Raw genomic sequence first — 22,640 nt, 5'->3', positions numbered from 1 at the left:
AATACAGATTCAAAGAGTAAAACTTTGGAGAGCCTAATTATGAGTTCCTCATATTGCATCTTTGGAGAGACGGTAGTCATTTGAAATATGATGTTATAAGATGACGTTAACATACTTAAATACTTTCGTTTAGAAATGACCACTTAGAACCAGAATAAATGAAAGAGAGCACAAAATTATGTTTTTGTTGATTTTTGAAGATCTCAGGTGAGTGCTGATAATTTAAATATATATGACGTCAGGCTTCCCTGGTGGTGCAGTGGTTGAGAGTCTGCCTGCCTATGCAGGGGACACGGGTTCGTGCCCCGGTCCGGGAAGATCCCACATGCCACGAAGCGGCTAGGCCCGTGAGCCATGGCCGCTGAGCCTGCACGTCCGGAGCCTATGCTCCACAATGGGAGAGCCCACAACACTGATAGGCCCGCGTACTGCAAAAAAAAAACAAAAAAAAAAACAAAAAAAAACATGGTGTCTTTCACTGCGAAATAAAGGAGCTGTGGAGGATTCCTGGAATGAATGTCAATATTGACAATAGTATGAGTGTGTTTCATGTTTGGTAATTACATTCATTGTTGCTTTTGCTGTGGTCATCCATTTACAATGTTTGGTGTCAGTTGATTTTTCTCTTGTAAAAATAAAATGCAGTCTGTGTGTGTGGAAAAAAAACATACATGATGTCGTGATAAAGTTGTATGTAATTTGAGATCTGGCAAAAAGCATTTCTTTTCTGTAATGCTAGGATGCTAATTGGACATTTTTGCAAGAAAGAGATTTCAGGAAGTAAATCTCGTGTCTCTAAGGTGGGAAGCCAGTTCATGGTGGAACATTCTATTAAACTTGTGTGAGTGCAGAAATATTTCTTTGGAAGAAAGAGGCCATGAATCCCTTTTTAACAGTTAGTGGTTTATAGTATACTGAATGAGCAAAATGGGTATTTCTGAGCTTTAGAAAAAAATAATACAGTTTTTCTGCATTTATATTATGCAGCTGATGTAGAATATCAAAAATTCTTTATTTTGAAAAACAATGTAATCAATTTGACATAATTCATATATATTGAACCTGTGGTACCCACACACAATAAAACATACATTCAAAAAATCTTTTTCACTTAAGAAATATTTTCTAGTGTAGTTGATTTACAACGTTGTGGTATTTTAAAATACATGTTTATTAGAGTATAATTGCTTTATAACACTGTATTAGTTTCTGCTTTACAACAAAGTGAATCACCTATATGTATACATATATCCCCATATCCCCCCGTCTTGAAGCTCCCTCCCAGACTCCCTATCCCACCCCTGTGGGGGACATAAAGCACCGAGCTGATCTCCCTGTGCTATGCGGCAGCTTACCACTAGCTCTTTTACATTTGGTAGTGTATATATGTCAGTGCTACTCTCTCACTACGTCCCTGTCTCCCCTTCAGCCCTGTGTCCTGAAGTCCATTCTCTACATCTGTGTCTTTATTCCTGCCCTGTCACTAGGTTTGTCAGTACCATTTTTCTGAATTCCATATATATGTGTTCACATACAGTATTTGTTTTTTTCTTTCTGACGTACTTCACTCTGTATGACAGACTCTAGGTCCAACCACCTCACTACAAATAACTCAATTTTATTCCTTTTTATGGCTGAGTAATACTCCATTATATATATAGGCCATATCTTCTTTCTGTATTCCTCTGTCGATGGACATTTAGGTTGGTTCTATGTCCTGGCTCTTGTAAATAGTGCTACAGTAAATATTGTGATACATGTATCTTTTTGAATTATGGTTTTCTCCGGGTATATGCTCAGTAGTGGGATTGCTGGGTCATATAGTAGTTCTATTTTTAGCTTTTAAGGAACCTCCATATTGTTCTCCATAGTGGCTGTATCAGTTTACATTCCCACCAACAGTGCAGGAGGGTTCCCTTTTCTCCACACCCTCTGCAGCCTTTATACATTATTGTATTAATTTCTGCTGTGCAGCAAAGTGATTCAGTCATATATATATATATTCTTTTCCATTATGGTTTATCACAGGATACTGAATATAGTTTCCCCTGCTGTACAGTAGGTCTTTGTGGCTTGTCCATCCTATGTAGAATAGTTTGCTTCTGCTATTCCAAAACTCCCAATCTTTCCATCACTCTCTCCTTGGCAACCACAACTCTGTTTTCTATATCTGTGTGTTTGTTTCTGTTTTGCTGACATGTTCATTTGTGTCCTGTTTTCGATTCCACATGTAAGTGATATTATATGGTATTTGTCTTTCTCCTTATGACTTACCTCAGTTAGTATCATTATCTCTATGTCCATCCATGTTGCTGCAAATGGCATTATTTCATTCTTTTTTATGTCTGAGTAATATCTATTGTATACGTATACCACACTTTCTTTATACATTCATTTTTTAATGAACATTTAGGTTGTTTCCATGTCTTGGCTATTATAAATAGTGCGTCTATGAACATAGGGTTTTATATATTTTTTTGAATTATAATTTTGTCTAGATATATGTCCAGAAGTGGGATTGCTAGATCATATGGCAACTCTCTTTATAGTTTTTTTGAGGAACCTCCATACTGTTTTCCATAGTGGCTGCACCAACTTACATGGCCACCAACAGTGCTGAAGGGTTCCCTTTTCTCCATACCCCATCCAGCATTTGTTAATTGTAGATTTTTTTTAATGATGGCCATTCTGATCAGTGTGAAGTGATACCTCATTGTAATTTGGATTTGCATTTCTCTAATAATTAGTGATGATGAGCATCTTTTCATGTGCCTATTGGCTATCTGTATGTCTTCTTTAGAGAAATGTTTATTTAGGTCTTCTACCCATTTTTCCATTGAGTTATTTGTTATATTGTTATTGAGTTGTAGGAGCTGTTTGTATAGTTTGTAAATTAAGCCGTTGTCAGTCTCATCATTTGCTAATATTTTCTCCCAGCCCATAGGTTGTATTTTCATTTTGATTATGGTTTCCTTTGCTGTGCAAAAGCTTATAAGTTTCATTAGTTCCTGTTTCTTTTTTGCTTTTACTGTAAGTCCGCTATGTATGAACAAGTTCTGTTCCAAGAGTGCGTTTGTAAGTCCAATTTGTTTGTAAGTCCAACAAAGTTAGCCGAGGTACCCAGGTTACACAGTCGGCTATATGGTATTGTACCATAATAGGTTTATAATACTTTTCACACAAACAGTATATAAGAAACAAACACAAAAACAAAGAAGACATTTTTAGTCTTACAGTACAGTGACTTGAAAAGTACAGTAATACAGTACAACAGCTGGGATACTGGGGCTGGCAACGAGGGAACAGGCGAGAAGAGTTACTGATTGGAGGAGGGAGAGGAGGTGGGAGATGGTAGAGGTGAAGGATTATCAGCAGTGGGAGACAGGGGGCAAGCTCCAATTTCACTCATGCCTGACATTGATGACACAGGTTCTGGTTCCTTGCTGGATTTAATTCTATCTACCCTCTTGAAAAAATGATCCATTGATGTCTGGGTTGTAGCTCGTTTCTTCTCATCATAGATGATGACATGGTAGAACTGGTTTGCGTTCTGAACGGCTGCTGCCACCTTTGGGTACCATTGTAGGTTCGAGCCCTGTGCCTCCAAAACTAACAGTGCCTCCTCAAATTTAGAAGATGCCCTTGGCATTTTCTGTGTCGTGAATCTCTTCAGTTCTTCAGTTACTTCTTCTTCCTCCTGTCCCTCTTCATCCTTTCTCTGCGCCTCCAATTCCATCAGTAAGCTCCTCATGTTGCACAGCAAGGAGTTCAGTGAAATCGTCCTCTTGCAGATCTAGCTCCAGCTTCTCGCTGAGGGTCACTACGTTGCTGAAGACCTCTTCAGACTTCTGATCTGCCTTCTCAAGTCCACAAACATCATGAACAAACTGTGGGCAAAGGTTCTTCCAAACCCCATTCATGGTGACCAACATACACTCACACCATGCAAAGTCAATGTTTTTTATGGCCTTGTAGATGTTATAGTCCTTCCAAAATTGTCCCTAGGTTCTTCCTGATTTCTCACTTACCTTTACTGCCTGACAAAAAGTGTGACATAAATAATATTTCTTGAAAGTCGCTATAACTTCCTGGTCCATAGGATGGATGAGCAATGCAGTATTCGGTGACAGATGCACTACTTTGACGTTGGGAAAAGTCATCCATGAAAGGGGCGTGGCCCAGAGCATTGTCAAGCAGCAAAAGAATGTTTTTCTGGGACGTCCTTCTCCGAGCAATATTTCTCTACATCTGGGATAAAGTGTTGGCAAAACCAGTCCTGGAACGTGGCCTGTGTAATCCAGGATTTGGGGTTACACTTCCACACAATAGGAAGAGAGTCATTGGCTATGTTTTTAAGGGTTCTTGGGTTCTCTGAATGATGAACTAAGAGAGGCTTCAGCTTCATATCACTGGAAGAATTGCCACCAAACAACAGTTAGCCTATCTGTTGCTGCTTTACAGCCCGGCATCAACTTTTCCTTCTTACTGATGTAACTTCAGTCTGGCATTCTCTTCCAGTACAGTTGTGTCTAATCCACATTAAACACCTGGTTGGGTAAATGCACACCATTATCAATAATTTCTCAAAGTGTTTCAGGAAGTTCCTGGACAGCTACCCTATCTGCACCTGCTACCTCTCCACTTACTTTTACCTTGTTGAGGTTGGCTCTACTCTTGAACCGATGAAACCAGCCATGGCTGGCATTAAAAAATATGCCCTCTGATTCTTTCCCATGTTTCTTCTTCAAGTCTTCATAAAGGCTTTTAGCTTTCTCTTGAATCACCATAAGCTGAGCAGGATTTAGCGCTGATGTTGATCCTGCACCTGCACACTGAGAAGTTTCTCCATCTCCTCCATCACTTTTCCGTGCTTCTTTGATATTTTGTCATGAGCATTGAGTATTATATTGGCTGTGGGTTTGTCATAAATAGCTTTTATTATGTTGAGATATGTTTCCTTTATACCCATTTTGGTAAGCGTTTTTATCATGAATGGATGTTGAAGTTTCTCAAATGCTTTTTCGGCATCTATTGAGATGATCATTTGTGTTTTTCCTTTGTTGATGGAGTGTATCATGTTGATTGATTGGCATATGTTGAAACAACTTTGTGACACGGGGGTGAATCAAATTCGATCATGGTGTATGATCCTCTTATGTGCTGTCAGATTCGGTTTTCTAATATTCAGTTGAGAATTTTTGCATCCATATTTATCAGAGATATTGGCCTGCAATTTTCTTTTTTGCTAGTGTCTTTCTCTGTGTTGTTTTTTTTAAGTCTTTATTGAATTTGTTACAGTATTGCTTCTGTTTTATGTTTTGGTTTCTTATTTGTGAGGCATGTGGGATCTTAGCTCCACCACTAGGCATTGAACCCACACCCCCTGCACTGGAAGGCAAAATCTTAACTGCAGGACCAGCAGAAAAGTCCCCATCTGTGTTTTTTTATTTTTCAGTAAATTTCTTTCTTTCTTTATTTTTGGATGCATTGGGTGTTTGTTGCTGTGAACGGGCTCTCTCTAGTTGTGGCAAGTATGGGTTACTCTTCGTTGTGGTGTGCGGGCTGTTCACTGCACTGGCTTCTTTTTTGCAGAGCATGGGCTCTAGGTGCGCGGGCTTCAGTAGTTGTGTCTATCAGGCTCAGTAGTTATGGCTAGTGGGCTGTAGATCACAGGCTCAGTAGTTGTGGCACACAGGCTTAGTTGCTCCACGGCATGTGAGATCTTCCCGGACCAGGGCTTGAAACTATGTCCCCTGCATTGGCAGATGGATTCTTAACCACTGTGCCACCAGGGAAGTCCCCCCCACCATCTGGTTTTGATATCAGGGTGATGGTGGCTTCATAGAATGTCATTGGATGTATTCCTTAATCTTCAATCTTTTCGAAGAGCTTGAGAAGAATCAGTTTAAGTTTTGCTTTGTATATTTGGTAGAATTTGCCGGTGAAACCATCTGATCCTGGATTTTTGTTGGTAGGGAGTTTTTGTACATTACAGTTTCTATTTTGCTTGTAGTGATCAGTCTGTTCAAGTTATCTATTTCTTCTTGATTCAGTTTTGTTTGGCTGTAAAAAACAACATATATTTTTAAGTTATGTTAGCAGCTAAATACCATGTATTAGACCACAAAAGAGCAAAGAAAAAATATTAAAGTATTTTTTCAAATAGAAAAAGTATTGAAATATTTTTAAGAAATTGGGATAATAGTACTAGTTACAATAATGACAAATTGTTCTGAAATTAAACACTATCTAAGATGCATATCATATGCTTATCATTTTACTGTTTTTAAATACATGGAATGTTTTCACCTTTCTAAAGTAATTATTTTATTTTACCTGTATATTGGGAAAAAATTTTAGTTGCACATAATATAAAAAATTACAGTTTAATAGGAGACATTAATCCATTTACCTTTGCTGTAGTATTGAAAATACTTAGGTTTAGAGTTACCATGTTATTGAGTACCCTTATTTATTTATTTATTTATTTATTTATTTATTTATTTATTTATTTTTTGCGATACGCGGGCTTCTCACTGTTGTGGCCTCTCCCGTTGCGGAGCACAGGCTCCAGACGTGCAGGCTCAGCAGCCATGGCTCACGGGCCTAGCCACTCCGCGGCATGTGGGATCTTCCCAGGCCGGGGCACGAACCCGCGTCCCCTGCATCGGCAGGCGGACTCTCAACCACTGCGCCACCAGGGAAGCCCTATTTATTTATTTTTATAAAGACTTAATTTGGGGGAGGTATAAATTATTCATTTATTTATTTATTTTTAGCATCTTTATTGGACTATAATTGCTTTACAGTGGTGTGTTAGTTTCTGCTGTATAACAAAGTGAATCAGCTATACATATAAATATATCCCAATTTCTCCTCCCTCTTGCATCTCCCTCCCACCCTCCGTTTCCCACCCCTCTAAGTGGTCACAAAGCACTGAGCTGATCTCCCCATGCTATGCAGCTGTTTCCTACTAGCTATCTATTTTACATTTGGTAGTATATATAAGTTAATGCCACTCTCTCACTTCGTGCCGACTTACCCTTCCCCCTCCCCATGTCCTCAAGTCCATTCTCTACATCTGCGTCTGTATTCCTGTCCTGCCCGTAGTTTCTTCCCAACCATTTTTTTCTTTTTTTAGATTCCATATATATGTGTTAGCATACAGTATTTGTTTTTGTCTTTCTCACTTACTTCACTCTGTATGACAGACTCTAGGTCCATCCGCCTCACTATAAATAACTCAATTTCATTTATTTTTATGGCTGATAATATTCCATTTTATATTGAAGATGCGCAAAATCTTTTTTATCCATTCATCAGTTGATGGACACTTAGGTTGCTTCCATGTCCTGGCTATTGCAAATAGAGTTGCAATGAACATTGTGGAACATGGTTCTTTTTGAATTATGGTTTTCTCCAGGTATATGCCCAGTAGTGGGATTGCTGTGTCATATGGTAGCTCTATTTTTAGTTTTTTAAGGAACCTCCATACTGTTCTCCATAGTGTCTGTGTATCAATTTACATTTCCACCAACGGTGCAAGAGGGTTCCCTTTTCTCCACACCTCTGCAGCATTTATTGTTTGTAGATTTTTTGATTGATGGCCATTCTTACCTGTGTGGGATGATACCTCATTGTAATTTTGATTTGCAATTCTCTAATGATCAGTGATGTTGAGCATTCTTTCATGTGTTTCCTGGCAATCTGTATATCTTCTTTGGAGAAATGTCTAATAGGTCTTCTGCCCATTTATGGACTGGCTTGTTTGTTTCTTTGATATTGAGCTGCAGGGGGTGCTTGTAAAGTTTGGAGATTAATCCTTTATCAGTTGCTTCATTGGCAAAGATTTTCTCCCATTCTAGGGGTTGTCTTTTCATCTTGTTTACGTTTTCCTTTGCTGTGCAAAAGCTTTTAAGTCTCATTAGGTCCCATGTTTTTATTTTTATTTTTATTTCCATTTCTCTAGGAGGTGGGTCAAAAAGGATCTTGCTGTGATTGATGTCATAGAGTGTTCTGCCTATGTGTTCCTCTAAGAATTTTATAGTGTCTGGCTTTACATTAAGTCTTTTATCCATTTTGAGTTTATTTTTGTGTATGGTGTTAGGGAGTCTTTTAATTTAATTCTTTTACCTGTAGCTGTCCAGTTTTCCCAGCACCACTTATTGAAGAGGCCGTGATTTCTCCATTCTATATTCTTGCCTCCTTTATCAAAAATAAGGTGACCATATGTGTCTGGGTTTATCTCTGGGCTTTCTCTCCTGTTCCATTGATATATATTTCTGTCTTTGTGCCAGTACCATACTGTGTTGATTACTGTAGCTTTGTAGTATAGTCTGAAGTCAGGGATTCTGATTACTCCAGCTCTGTTTTTCTTCTCAAGATTGCTTTGTCTGTTCGGGGTCTTTTGTGTTTCCATACAAATTGGGAAATATTTTGTTGCAGTTTTCTGAAAAATGCCATTGGTATTTTGATAGGGATTGCATTGAATCTGTAGATTGCTTTGTGTAGTATAGTCATTTCACAGTGTTGATTCTTCCAATCCAAGAACATGGTATATCTCTCCACCTGTTTGTGTCATCTTTGATTTATTTCATCAGTGTCTTATAGTTTTCTGAGTAAAAGTCTTTTGTCTCCTTAGGTAGGTTTGTTCCTAGGTATTTTATTCCTTTTGGTGCATGGGTAAATGGGAGTGTTTCCTTAATTTCTCTTTCAGACTTTTCATCTTTAGTGTATGGGAATGAAAGGGATATCTGTACATTAATTTTGTATCCTGCAGCCTTACAAACTTCATTGATTAACTCTAGTAGGTTTCTGGTAGCACCTTTAGGATTCTCTCTATATAATATCATGTCATCTAGTGGCAAACAGCGACAGCTTAACTTCTTCTTTTCCGAGTTGTATTCCTTTTATTTCTTTTTCTTATCTGATTGTTGTAGGTAAAAATTCCAAAAGTGTGTTGAATAATAGTGGTGAGAGTGGGCAATGTTGTCTTGTTCCTGATCTTAGTGGAAATGGTTTCACTTTTTCACCATTGAGAACAATGATAACTGTGGGTTTGTCATATATGGCCTTTACTATGTTGAGGAAAGTTCCCTCTATGCCTACTTTCTAGAGGTTTATCATAAATGGCTGTTTAATATTGTCGAAAGCATTTTCTGCATGTATTGAGATGATCATATGGTTTTTATCCTTCAGGTTTTTTTCATATGGTGTATCACATTGATTTGCATGTATTGAAGAATCCTTGCATCACTGGGATAAACCCAGCTTGATTATGGTGTATGATCCTTTTAATGTGCTGTTGGATTCTTTTTGCTAGTATTTTGCTGAGAATTTTTGCATGTATGTTCATCAGTAATATTGGCCTGTAGTTTTCATTATTTGTGACATCTTTGTCTGGTTTTGGTATCAGGGAGATGGTGGTCTCATAGAATAAGTTTGGGAGAGTTCCTCCCTCTGCTATATTTTGGAAGAGTTTGAGAAGGTTAGGTGTTAACTCTTCTCTAAATATTTGATAGAATTTGCCTTTGAAGCCATCTGGTCCTGGGCTTTTGTTTGTTGGAAGATTTTAATGACAGTCTCAATTTCAGTGCTTCGGATTGGTTTGTTTATAGTTTCTATTTCTTCCTGGTTCAGTCTTGGAAGTTTGTGCTTTTCTAAGAATTTGTCCATTTCTTCCAGGTTGTCCATTTTACTGGCATATAGTGGCTTGCAGTAACCTCTCATAATCCTTTGTATTTCTGCAGTGTCAGTTGTTACTTCTCCTTTTTCATTTGTAATTTTATTGATTTGAGTCTTCTCCCTTTTATTCTTGATGACTCTGGCTAATGGTTTTATCACTTTTGTTTATCTTCTCAAAGAATCAGCTTTTAGTTTTTTTTATCTTTGCTGTTGTTTCCTTCATTTCTTTTTCATTTATTTCTGATCTGACCGTTACGATTTCTTTCCTCTGTTGACTTTGGGTTTTTTTTCTTTCTTTCTTTCTCTAATTGCTTTAGGTGTAAGTTTAGCTTGTTTATTTGAGATGTTTCTTGTTTCTTGAGGCAGGATTGTATTGCTATAAACTTCCCTCTTAGAACTGCTTTTGCTGCATCCCATAGGTTTGGGGTCATCATGTTTTCATTGCCATTTGTTTCTAGGTATTTTTTAATTTCCTCTTTGATTTCTTCAGTGATCTCTTGGTTATAAAGTAGTGTATTGTTTAGCGTCCATGTGGTTGTATTCTTTTACAGATTTTTTCCTGTAATTGATATCTATTCTGATAGCGTTGTTGGAAAAGATACATGATATAATTTCAATTTTCTTAAATTTACCAATGCTTGATTTGTGACCCAAGATATGATCTATCCTGAAGAATGTTCCTCAAACACTTGAGAAAGAGTGTATTCTGTTCTTTTTGGATGGAATGTCCTATAAATATCAATTAAGTCCATTTTGTTTAATGTATCATTTAAAGCTTGTGTTTCCTTATTTATTTTCATTTTGGACGATCTGTTCATTGGTGAAAGAGGGGTGTTAAAGTCCCGTACTACGATTGTGTTACCTTCAATTTCCCCTTTTATGGCTGTTAGCCTTTTCCTTATGTATGGAGGTGCTCCTGTATTGGGTACATAAATATGTACAATTGTTATGTCTTCTTCTTAGGTTGATCCCTTGATGATTATGCAGTGCCCTTCTTTGTCTCCTGTAATAGTCTTTATTTTAAAGTCTCTTTTTTCTGATATGAAAATTGCTACTCTAGCTTTCTTCTGATTTCCATTTGCATGGAATATTTTATTCCATCCCCTCACTTTCAGTCTGTATGTGTCCCTAGGTCTGAAGTGGGTCTCTTGTAGACCGCATATATACTGGTCGTGTTTTCAGATCCATTCAGCCAGTCTATGTCTTTTGGTTGGAGCATTTAATCCATTTACATTTAAGGTAATTATTGATATGTATGTTCTTATTACCATTTTCTTAATTGTTTTGGGTTTGTTATTGTACGTCTTTTCCTTCTCTTGTGTTTCCTGCCTAGAGAAGTTCCTTTAGCATTAGTTGTAAAGCTGGTTTGGTGGTGCTGCATTCTCTTAGATTTTGCTTGTCTGTAAAGGTTTTAATTTCTCTGTCGAATCTGAATGAGATCCTTGCGGGTAGAGTAATCTTGGTTGTAGCTTTTCCCCTTTCTTCACTTTAAATATGTCCTGCCTGTCCCTTCTGGCTTGCAGAGTTTCTGCTGAAAGATCAGCTGTTAACCTTATGGGGATTCCCTTGTATGTTATTTGTTGTTTTTCCCTTGCTGCTTTTAATATTATTTCTTTGCATTTAATTTTTGATAGTTTGATTAATATATGTTTTGGCATGTTTCTCCTTGGGTGTATCTTGTATGGGACTCTCTGCACTTCCTGGACTTGATTAACGATTTCCTTTCACATATTAGCCAAGTTTTCAACTATAATCTCTTCAAATATTTTCTCTGTCTCTTTCTTTTTCTCTTCTACTTCTGTGACCCCTATATTCGAATGTTGGTGTGTTTAACATTGTCCCAGAAGTGTCTCAGATTGTCCTCAATTCTTTCATTCTTTTTTCTTTATTCTGCTCTGTGGTAGTTATTTCCACTATTTTATCTTCCAGGTCATTTATCCATTCTTCTGCCTCAGTTATTCTGCTATTGTTTCCTTCTAGAAAATTTTTAATTCCATTTACTGTGTTGTTCATCATTGTTTGTTTGCTCTTTAGTTCTTCTAGGTCCTTGTTAAACTTGTCTTGTATATTCTCCATTCCAGTTCCAAGATTTGGGATAATATTTAGTATCATTACTCTGAATTCTTTTTCAGGTAGACTGCCTATTTCCTCTACATTTGTTTGGTCTGGTGGGTTTTTACCTTGTTCCTTCATCTGCTCTGTGTTTCTCTGTCTTCTCATTTGGCTTTGTGGACAGTGTTTGGGGTCTCCTTTACGCAGGCTGAAGATTTGTAGTTCCTGTTGTTTTTGGTGTCTGCCCCCAGTGGCTAAGGTTGGTTCAGTGGGTTGTGTATGCTTTCTGGTGGAGAGGACTGGTGCCTGTGTTCTGGTGGGTTTGTCTGGATCTTGTCTTTCTGTTGGGCAGGTCTGCATCCGGTGTTGTGTTTTGGGGTGTCTGTGACCTATTATGATTTTAGGCAGCCTCTCTGATAATTGGTGGGCCTGCATTCCTGTCTTGCTAGTTGTTTGGCATTGGATTTCCAGCACGGGATCTTACTGGTCTTTGAGTGGAGCTGGGTCTTAGCATTGAGATGGATATCTCTGGGAGGCTTTCGCTGTTTTGATATTATAAGGTGCCCAAGGTCTCTGGTAGACCAATATTCTGAACTCTGCTCTCCCAACTCAGAGGCACAGGCCTGACACCCGGCTGGAGCACCAAGACCCTCTTAGCCACACAGCTGGGGGTGAGAGCAAGAGCTAGCTTTGGTACATCTCAAAGAACACCAATGAGATTCACTCACCATTTTCTCTCCATCAGTGAAGAAAACAAAATTCAGTGTTCGGTGAGTCAGCCACCTTGGTAGCCAGCCTCCAAGAAGGCCCTAATCATACCCTAATTATCTCCTAGTCATCATGCACCTGTGTGCCTCCTCACAGTTGGAAAGGGCTGATGTTTTAACTAATAAGACATTGCAGAAATGACAAAGTGCAGCTTCCAAAGGTATAAAAGATATTGGAGCTTCTGCTTTGGTTTCTGCTAGATCACTCATCCTAGGGTAAGCCAGCTGCCATGTCATGAGGACACTCAAGCAGCCCTAAGGAGAGATTCATGTGGCAAGGAGCTGAGGCCTCTTACTTACAGCCACATGAGTGAGTCATCTCACAAGTCACAATACTTAATTTTATTTATTTATGGTTGTGTTGGGTCTTCGATGCTGCACAGGGTTTCTCTAGTTGTGTCGAGCAGGGGCTACTCATCGTTGTGGTGCATGGGTTTCTCCTTGCTGTGGTTTCTCTTCTTGTGGAGTATGGGCTCTAGGTGCATGGACTTCAGTAGTTGTGTCATGCAGGCTCAGTAGTTGTTGCCTGCAGGCTCTAGAACGCAGGCCAGGTAGTCGTGGCACACGGGCTTAGTTGCTCTACAGCCTGTGGGATCTTCCCAGACCAGGGATTGAACCCCTGTCCCCTGCATTGGCAGGCAAATTCTTACCCACTGAGCTACCAGGGAAGTCCAGTGTGCTCTTTTTTAAACCTAGTCTGTTTTCATTATTTTCTATCTTAACTGTTCTATATTAAATAAAAAAAAATACTCCTTTCTACCCCTCCTCTTTGAGGATGATATATGAAGAAGTATGTCTTATTTATTAATCTGAAATTTTCACCTTACTTTTAAGAAGTAATCACAATGTCAGGTATTTAATACCTTTCACTTCCACCTTGAAAAGCATGGATATTAAAGTGCTAATATAATTACCTTCCCTAGTCTATCATTTTTACTTTTTGTTATGTATAAAAAACAACTAAAAATATGCATGGTTTGTAAGGAAATGACAAATTTCAGAAAATTCAGAATCTGCATACACTCTATACATAGCTTCTAGATACAGACACAGAAAATTGCCAGATACTCAGAGCCCCCCTTGTCCAATTCTAGTGACTCCCCTTAAGGTTTAATATTGTTCTGGTATCTAACAAAAAGATCACTTTACCTGTATTTTGTATTTTATATAAATGTAATGGCACAGTAAAATCACTTTTGGATTGGGCTTTTTTATTTTATGTTGTTTATGAATACGCCTATATGGTTGCCTGTTGTTGTCATGCACTGACACTGTTGTATAGGATTCCATAGTGTAAATATTTAACTATTAATTAATTTTTTCCAAAATGTATTACAATATGAGTGATTTTCAGTTTGGGTCTATTGAGGATTGCACTGATATATACATACTAGAACTTGAGCTTTGGTGGTATGTGTATAAATTATTCAATATACATGTAGTAGTAAAATTTTTGACTCATAGCTTTCATCTGTTTATCTTTTTAGATATTTCTAAATATTTTCAAAACATTTGTATGATTTTTCATCCTCAGCAGCAGTGAATGAGATTCAAGGATTACACACATTCTTGTCAAACTTGATAATACCTGTCATTTTCATTTGAACTTTCTGGTTGGTGAGTGATAATTCCAGGTATGACTTTTTTGCATTTAATTGACTACTAAGAAGCCAAGCATCTTTTGATATGTTTACTTAACGTTCTGTACTCTCTTTCTTGAAATATCTTTTGGTATATTTTTCCCATCTTTGCTATTACATTATCTTCTTATTGAAGACTTTTTTTTTTTTTTAACATCTGAAGACTTCTTATTTAGGAGTTTTAAATATATACTTGATATAATTTCTTCTCTCTTTCTGTCTCCTCTTTAGATGAGTGTCAGTTTTTAATGTTAATAACATCTAATTTGTTATTTTCCTCTATTTAGTCTTATTTCTATTTATTTATGTAATCTTCTTATCTGTTGCAGAACACATTATATATTCTAGACCACAAATATGTTTTCGTTTCTTCAATAAATCTAATTGTTAAGCTTTAAATTTAAGTTCACTTTCTGAACTAAATATGTTGTATCATAGTGAGCATTAATTTGTCTATGACAGCTGAAAGGTTACATTTATTCAGGAAATGTTGTATTCAGCTTTCTTTTCATTTGCTCCTACTTCTCATTGATTCACAGAGGTAAACATCACTTCATCCATGGATCTGACTTTTCTTGATTTCTCATGGTCATTCTCATTAATTCTTCTTGCCTCATGAAATCTTTAGGCATTGCATTATTCCACAAAAGCAAAAAGCTTCCTTGGGCCTTTTTCCTCAGAAGATTGATTATTCCCACATTTTAAATGGGAGATTGCAATAAGTTAGGAGAAAATGCCACAGGGGTCTCTCTCTTTTTTTTTTTTCTTTCACATCTTGTATCAGCCTCTGCTTGCACTCTGTGTTCAAAGATTTTTGTACAACACATTGATAGAAGTGCCAGGTGTTTCCCTCCTTGGGGCAAAAGACATATTAATTACCTGACAAATAAAATAAAGACAGTGTCTTTCTCTGTTCAAATGTTGGAAAGGATTGCTTGCATCCTAATTTAAAAGTTTCAGGTGAGTGAAGCTTAAGATTCCAAAGCTTTAATCCATATTTGCACCATGCACAGCATCCAACAGGACTGCTTTACAAAACCCCATGAGACTTTTGTGTGCAAGTGAAATAGATAAAAATATAAAACTATTGCTGTCTTTTTGGGTCATAAAAAAGATTTTTTGTCTCATTTAAAATATTTTTTTTTCTAAAATCCAAAAACGTGTCAGGCTAAAATATTGGAATTTCAAACATGGTAAAACCCCTTTTGAACGATGCGAAGTGAGACTTCTTTGTAGTGCTGATTTGCATTGCCCACTTGCTTGGTTGGCCAAAAAGGGCCTACGCGTTTTTTCCTGAATATATTCAGGAAAAAAAAACGTACACCCTTTTTGGCCAACTGCATCATTGTCGAAGTTCTGCCGCTTTTCATATGCTTTAAAGGCGACTCTGATCTACCTCTTGAAAACGGTTTCCTGCAATTCTGCCTTGTTTTCAAATCCTCTTCATTGCCTTACCTCAATAAGGTACGAAAGTTATCATTTATTATCCTGCAGGTTTGTGAATTTTAGTGCCTCTGAGATCCATTTTTCAACTCGCCTTTTTGGGAGCTGGCCTCCAAACCGCAGGATTGCTTCAGGCCCTATTCTGGTTCCGGGGGGCAGGCAGAGCCTTTGGTTAATTCTTCTTCCTGATTGGAAATTAGAGTGACATGTGTCTGTCCAAACACCTAGAGCTGATCTCTCATTGGTTCCCCCTCTACCCGTTCAACCTCTGGACAAACTGCAAACTGTACAAAACAGGAGGTTAAAGGTGCTTGTTCTCCAAGTGGGGAGATTGTTGGTAAAGCAGCTGGAATGGCGAACCCGAGTATCACGAGATGAAAAATGAAGTGCGTTTTAGAAACGTTTCCTGATCATATGGTGTACCATCCTCTGGGTTTCCCATGCATGTTTTAGCTGTAGGAAGATTCCCTTGAACCTGGAGATTTCTGACCCATGGAATGGGTAGCACGCAGTATTACTTTAAAGGGTCTGCATTTGCTCACGCAACCTCACCAATCCGGTCGCCCCCAAGAGTGTCCAGCCTTATGTCTCTTCCAGCTGTGGGTCTAGATGTGGTCAATCCAGGTTGCATCACAGCCACTGAACGAATTTTGTAAGAATTTCTCTCTCTTTCACTATCTTTGCTTTTTTTTTGTAATTTGTATTTATAATGGGATTTAGCTGATTTTCAGTGCTGTGTTTGTGCCCCTTTACACCCACTATATTCACTTACCGAGAAATATCAATAAATACTTTTTAAGATTCTTACTACGCGGATATATTCTTCTGTGGTGAATAAGGTGTGTTGAGTCCAGTTCACTGAGCAATGAGTAGGTCGTCTCTATTACATATTTGGTTGATGGAACGGTATCTGTGCTAATTTCAAAGTATTGTTTTATGCATCACCCCACCTCACCTTTCCCCTTAAGCAGCCATAAGTGTGTTTTCTAAATGTGTGACTCTGTTCTGTTTTGTAATTTAGTTCATGTAGCGATTTTTACATTCCGTCTATAACTGATATCTTATGATAAGTTTCTTTATCTGTGTGACGTATTTCTCTTAGAATCATCGTACCTAAATCCATTCATTATGCTGCTACTAGCCTTAGGACATTGATTTCATGGCTGAGTGATATTCCATTGTACCTAAGTACCACAACTTGTTTATCCATTTTTCTCTTTCATGAGATACTTAAGGTGTACCCGAGTCGAGGATTTTGTGGACACAGCAGCCCTAAAATTTGGGGTGCCTGTGTCCCGTCGATTTTTGGTTTTCTCAAGATATAAGCCCATGAGTGGAAGTGCCCTGTGCTCTGTAGCTCTGTTTTTTAGATGTTTTAGGAAACACCATACAATTTTCGGGAGTGGCCGTTGGCAATTTATATCACACCCATCACCATAAAAAAGCTCCCTTTTCTCCTTGACTTGCCCTGCATTTCTGGTTTTTACACTTTTTCAGCATGGCCCTTTTGACCTATGCCTAGTGAGACTTCTTTGCAGTGTTGATTTGCATTGCCCCCTTGTTTGGTTGGCCAAAAAGGGCGAATGCGTTTTTTCCTGAATATATTCAGGTGCTCACCAGGGCATGTAGCAGGTGTGGGTGAGTGTCACGTAGCGCACACCCAGCGCATAGAAGGTACGCAAGATGGAGAGGCTACTGTCCAGTGAGTGGCCGCCCTCCACACCAGTAAGGCAAGCCAACTTCCGGGTATTTTTGAGAGCTGGGGGCACGTAGGTCAGATGATCATTTTCAGAGGCAGGGGTAGCTTACTGAAGTCCCTAACACCCACTACCACCAGTCTGTTTACCTTTTTTTTTGGCCGTGCCACGCAGCATGAGGGCTCTTAGTTTCCCCACCGGGGATCAAACCCGACCCCCCTGCAGTGGAAGCGTGGAGTCTTAACCTTTAGACTACCAGGGAAGTCCTCCGTCTACCTTTAACTGAGGTCACAAGTTCCAGCTCAGAATAGGAGGCACACATGAGGCGGATGAGGTCAATTTGTTCCAGGGTGAGGCGCACAGCATCCCGTTCGTGGGTCTGGCATGGGACGTAGGCTGACCAGAACTGAGGGAAGGCCAGGGCTTAGTTTGGGCTTTGGAATTCCTTGGGCTTCTCATAGCCTCCTCAGCTGGCACAGCACTTACTGTGCCCAGAAGTCACATGTAATGCGTTGCTTTTTTTGTGGTACTTGGAAGCCCGTCAGGTGGGCTCACTGTGACCCCTGTAGCCCCCAGCATCCATGGCATGGCACTTTCTAGGTCACTATGGTAACTTCGTTCCAATGTGACTAACCTGTGGTCTCTGTGGCCCCCAAACTGCCCCACATTCCCCAGCAGCCATGGTGGCACCTTGTGTGTCCCTTTGGTACCTGGCCACCCACGAGACCATCTTTCAGCCTGTCCAAGCTGGTCTAGCCATGGCTGAAATTGCGCAGATTAACATGCTATAGCCCATTGTGGTAAAACTGCCTCAGGACCAGGGGCATGTTGTTGTGGCTGGAGGGAGGTCAAGGCAAATGAGTGGGCTCCTTAGGTCTTGGGATCGGGCAGGACACATTGCCTGGCCTGGGCCAGCCTGGGGGTCCCCCACCTCACACTGTCACACAGACTATACTAGGAGCAGCTGAGGCCTGGGCTGAGGGTTTCCCACCAGGGAGGGGATGACAGAGAAGGGGAAGGGCATCCATAGATGATGGAGAGGACATCCAGGGGTGGTGTGAGGGAGCCTCCCCACTAGCGCTACATGCTCCGGACCTCCTCCCCTGCCCAGGGCCAGGCTAGGCCCCCACCGGCCCCCAGCAGCCCGCACACAGTGCAGCCACCCTTCCACAAGCGGGAAGTCCCGCATCAGGGCCCGCGTGCGCTCCCGCGGACTTGGGGTGCTGGAGGTGCCCAGCGTGGTCTGCAGGAGGGTTACCGGTCACAGCAGCAGACCCAGCAGGAGCAGCAGGCACAGCAGAGGCCACTGGCTGCGTGCACGGGGACCTTCGAGGCCCCCGGGCCGCAAGCTGCGCAGGGCAAGGCAGGCGGGCAGAGGCGGGTCTGAGAGGGGCGGGCGATGGGGTTCTGCCCGTCGACACAGCCCACCCAGCGGCGCGGCCTCGCGAGGGGGGCGGGGTGAGGGAGGGGATACAGAGTCACAGGACCCTGCGACCCGTGTGCGGAGAGCCACGATCCGGATCCGGGAAGCCCGGCAGCCACAGGGCGGCACTGCCCTCCCGCCCCCTGCTCAGAGGCAGCTCCCGCGGGCTAAGCTGGCCTCTGCTGAGAGCCCACTCGCCTCCCATCGCGGGTTCCCTCCGCCCCCGCCCCTCTTCCCACACCCACTGCTCCGAGGGGGCGCCCTAGGTTGCTCTCCCCCGCCTCTAACCTTCCTGTCCAAGCTGGGGTGCTTCTCTCAGAGGGCCACCTGCAGCCCGTGGCCTCCCGGGAGCACATCTCGTCCCCATCTGCCTGCAGCCGGCCCCGCCCACCCCGAGGGCTGCGTGCGAGGGTCTCTGTGGCCACAAGTGCTCTGGGCTCCCGGTTTCCCGGTACTGGGCCATGGGGGCTGGTGTGGGGGAAGAGATAGTTTCTGGAAATGGGGGGGGGTAACCATGTGAGCTCTGGATTCAGGAAGGGGCCCTCTGCCCCCAACCTTCTCTCTCCTCCTACTTGACTCCTCAACCTGCATGACCATTCTCTGGGGACTCGAACCAGCACCTGGGAACTATCAGGAACCTCCCCCACTTCTGTCAGCCAGCCTCAGGAGAGCGCCCTCAGGAGCTGCTATACCTCCCCAGGGCCTGAATAGAGGGACTTTTGGGATGTGAACTGAACAACCTTCTGGGGAGAGTCAACGACCCTTTTACTCAACAGAGCAGGAACCCAGTCAGCAGGCTATTTGTGTGGAAGGAAATGAAGTCGCTTCCATGGCAGAAGAGCCCCCGCCGCAGCAACCTTCGTCCCAGAGCTGCTGGCTGACCTTCTGGCCAGGATCCCTCCTACCTCAGCGTGGAAGGCCCGGCCTCGTGGAGAAGTGTAGGTTCTGAAGAAAGACCTGGCACCTGGGCTCTGCTGCTACACTTGCCTTATCTCGTGGCCCTTGTGGCTCTAGCTTTCCCAGAAACCTCAAGGGCTAAGTGCCTGTGCTTGCTCAGAGGCCGCACGCCATTCCCCATCTCCAGCCTCAGGCCCTCCCGCTAGCTGCCTCCTCTAGGGACCCCCTCCCCCCAACACACACACACACACACACACACACACACACACGCACACTGGGGATGTGCCTTCTCACAGCAGCTCAACCACTGAGATGATTTAGGGACTGTGCCCAAACTCCTGCATCCCCAGCCTCTCAAGTTTTTGCTCTGATCCCTGGCACCCCCTGGAGCTGTTCCACCTTTGGAATCTTTCCCAGGTGGCAGGAGTGCCTAGCACAGGGGTAGTGACCTAAGTCTGAGCATTGGCGACCCTAGAAATCTGTTACAGAAAAGCATTTTATTGAGCAGTAAGGGACGCCACTGGGGACGGAAAGGCCTGGCAATAAAGGAGCATGTGAACCTCGGGGCGGGGTGCGTGCTGCTTGACTCTCCATCCTGTTCTTGCTTCAGGGAGCAGGGCTTCCTGGGCCTCTCTATCCTGCCTCCTGAGACCCCAGGCAGGAGGCTCTTTGGGAAGCCACAGATTGCTGCTTTCAGTTTCAAAAAGCCCAGCTCCCCACTGGTTTGTGGTGGTGGCCGCTGACGATGGCTCAGGGCAGGAGCCCATGTGGTAGACTGCTAAGGCTTCTCTGCACCCTGTATCTGCTCCTGCATCCTCCTCGGCTCGCAGAGTGCAGACTTCACTTTCTCCAGCTCACAAAGGGGCCCGTGAGGATTGAGCAGAGGAATGCCAGGTTTTCTTCCAGGCCAGCTTCCGCCCTGGGATGTTCAGGGCAGACTCTCATTTCAAACCTCACTTTCTGAGGCTCCTGGCTTATGGCCATTTAGTGTGCAGGGAGGCTCCTGGCTGAGGAAGGCTCAGACAGAACGACGCAGGTTCTAATCTGTGGTAGTGGGCAGTGGGGGGGGCGGGAGGGGTCACTGCAGGAAGAGGCATTCGCTGTCTTAGGCAGTTAAACCATTGCCCTGTCTTCAGAATGGTTCAGCCAGCAAGATTCTGTGGAGTCCGCCTCCTGGCACCATGCTACAATCACCGGATTTTGGGTCTGGAGCAACCGAGATCTTCGTCCGACTCTTCCGGAGCGTGCTTTCTCTCGGGAGCACATCTGGGGACTGGCTTCTCGGCTTCCGCCTTTGCTGGCATGGCCAAAGGAGCATCCCCGTAGGCCCGGTAGCCACCAACCAGGCAGTATGTCTCCCCATGCCGGCCCACCTGCGTTTCTCCACACCCTCGGTTGAGGACATGGTAGTGGCCAGGTGTAGGAGGAGAAAGGGGAGCCACAGCTGCTGCAAAGAAAATCAGAACTGATCAGTCACTTCTGCTGTACAGTCTCCTGCCAGAATTTCCCTCTCTCATGTCTCTCCCAGTTTGTGGCTGAAGACCTTTAATCTACTTGACATCCAAAACACAGACTTGGCCCATCACCTCTATGAGTCCCTAGAGAAGGGACACTGGCCGCAAAAGCAATTCCTAGAGCCTACGGCTGCGTCAGGTGAGGTAGTCTCTTCACCGTTGCCAGGGAAAACAGTAGACCCCGAAAGAAATTGCAATCATGATCCTCTCCATCTCTCCCTTCCACAACAGAGAAAACATTTCTTGCAGTGTGTCACTTCTGAGGCTTTAATGGAAACGTCTTTCAAGTTTTGGAAAAAGATAATCTAATATAAATTGGTTAAGGACCCCTCCCACTTTGGCAACCCCTCTTGGGCCCCATTTATAATGCCTGTTACAACCACACTGAACTCTAGCCCTCTGATACTTTTATCTAGATTAGAACAAGGCCAAATACTGAGGCAGAGTGATCAGGAGACTCAGAACCGGGTTCTGGGTACCAAGTGTAGGCTCACATCCACCCAGCCTCCTGGGACACCATCTGCTCAGCCCTCCAGTCTCACTAGCACTTCATCACCCCCCTTGGTTCTTCCGGTATTCCCATGAATATGGCACCACCCTCTCCCCTAGTACTCAGCAGCTCAGTATGGGATGTGTCTGAGGGGACCGATATAGATGTGTACATGACAGCACAGAGGTGCCTGGGTTTGAAGGTGCGGTTCAAGAGTGGCCCTCTTCCTCAAACTGCTCCGTTTACCGTCTGCCAACAAAAATGCGCTTGTCTTTTGCTAAGAGGCCAATCAGGAAAGGGTCTGAATGGAAGCATCCTGTAGCCCAAAGCGGAAGGCAACATTTATAAAGATCAGAAGCTTCCTGAACACTAGTTCAGGGATGACCTTTCACGTGTCCTCAGCAGTGAGCACTGTGGGACCCTGAAGGTGTCCCAGGTCACTGGTATTACTTACAGCTGGGAAAGTGCTGAGGTTTATGTAGTGGGCAAGCCCCACAGGAACATGTGGCAGCCAGGTGAGGTTGTGTGTACACCATGCCTCTTCTACAGATGCCCGGTCTCGGTGTACCTGCTGCACTGTCCAGCCAGGGAACAGAGCACAGGTTTGAGTAAATATAGACGATCCGGTCAGACATTCTCTCTCAGACAACCAAAGAGATTGGTATCTGGTGGAGAACTGGTAGGGAAGTTTCTCTGAGGGCAGCACATTTCCATAGTTATGCTGCCATGGAAACTGTGAGAAGGCCTGTGAGGTCATCACTACCCAGTGAGGTCATAATAAGGAACCTGTGACTTGCGGTCAGGCTTCAGGAGGAGGGGCAGTTTTGTGGAGGAGAGCAGGGTGGAGGCAGAGGTACTCTGCCTGGTCCCTCACACCTGGGCTTCCCCACCCATGCCCTAGTCTAGTAGACACCCCACGTGGGGCGTGCAGGTGGGCTGGTACAGCCCCAGGGGCCCCAGGAGGGCAAGAGAGACCCACATTCTGAAATTGGCTTGAGAGGCAAGATTAACGTTAAGAGACAGCTAGGTTGTA

At 42.6% G+C, this 22,640-nt stretch overlaps 1 protein-coding gene, 1 long non-coding RNA gene and 1 pseudogene across 3 annotated transcripts in view; 1 reads left to right on the top strand and 2 right to left on the bottom strand.

Moving 5' to 3' along the window:
* The window catches only part of LOC132498676 (uncharacterized), a 57,874-nt gene that overhangs the window by 19,223 nt on the left and 16,011 nt on the right, over nt 1-22,640 (top strand). The gene's annotated exons all lie outside the window — the stretch shown is intronic.
* Nucleotides 17,200-18,911, bottom strand: LOC132499018 (dipeptidase 2-like; annotated as a pseudogene).
* LOC132499161 (DPEP2 neighbor protein-like) lies at nt 20,091-22,242 on the bottom strand. Its single transcript, XM_060113551.1, has 2 exons — nt 22,176-22,242; nt 20,091-21,050 (listed from the first exon to the last, which is right to left on the bottom strand). The coding sequence occupies exons 1-2, from the start codon at nt 22,240-22,242 to the stop codon at nt 20,794-20,796; spliced, it is 324 nt and encodes a 107-aa protein (XP_059969534.1). The 3' UTR covers nt 20,091-20,793.

The sequence above is a fragment of the Mesoplodon densirostris genome, chromosome 11 (genome assembly GCF_025265405.1).
Source record: "Mesoplodon densirostris isolate mMesDen1 chromosome 11, mMesDen1 primary haplotype, whole genome shotgun sequence".
NCBI lineage: Eukaryota > Metazoa > Chordata > Mammalia > Artiodactyla > Ziphiidae > Mesoplodon > Mesoplodon densirostris.
Note: the sequence above shows the minus strand (reverse complement) of the source record. Positions and strands in the feature narration are given on the sequence as shown.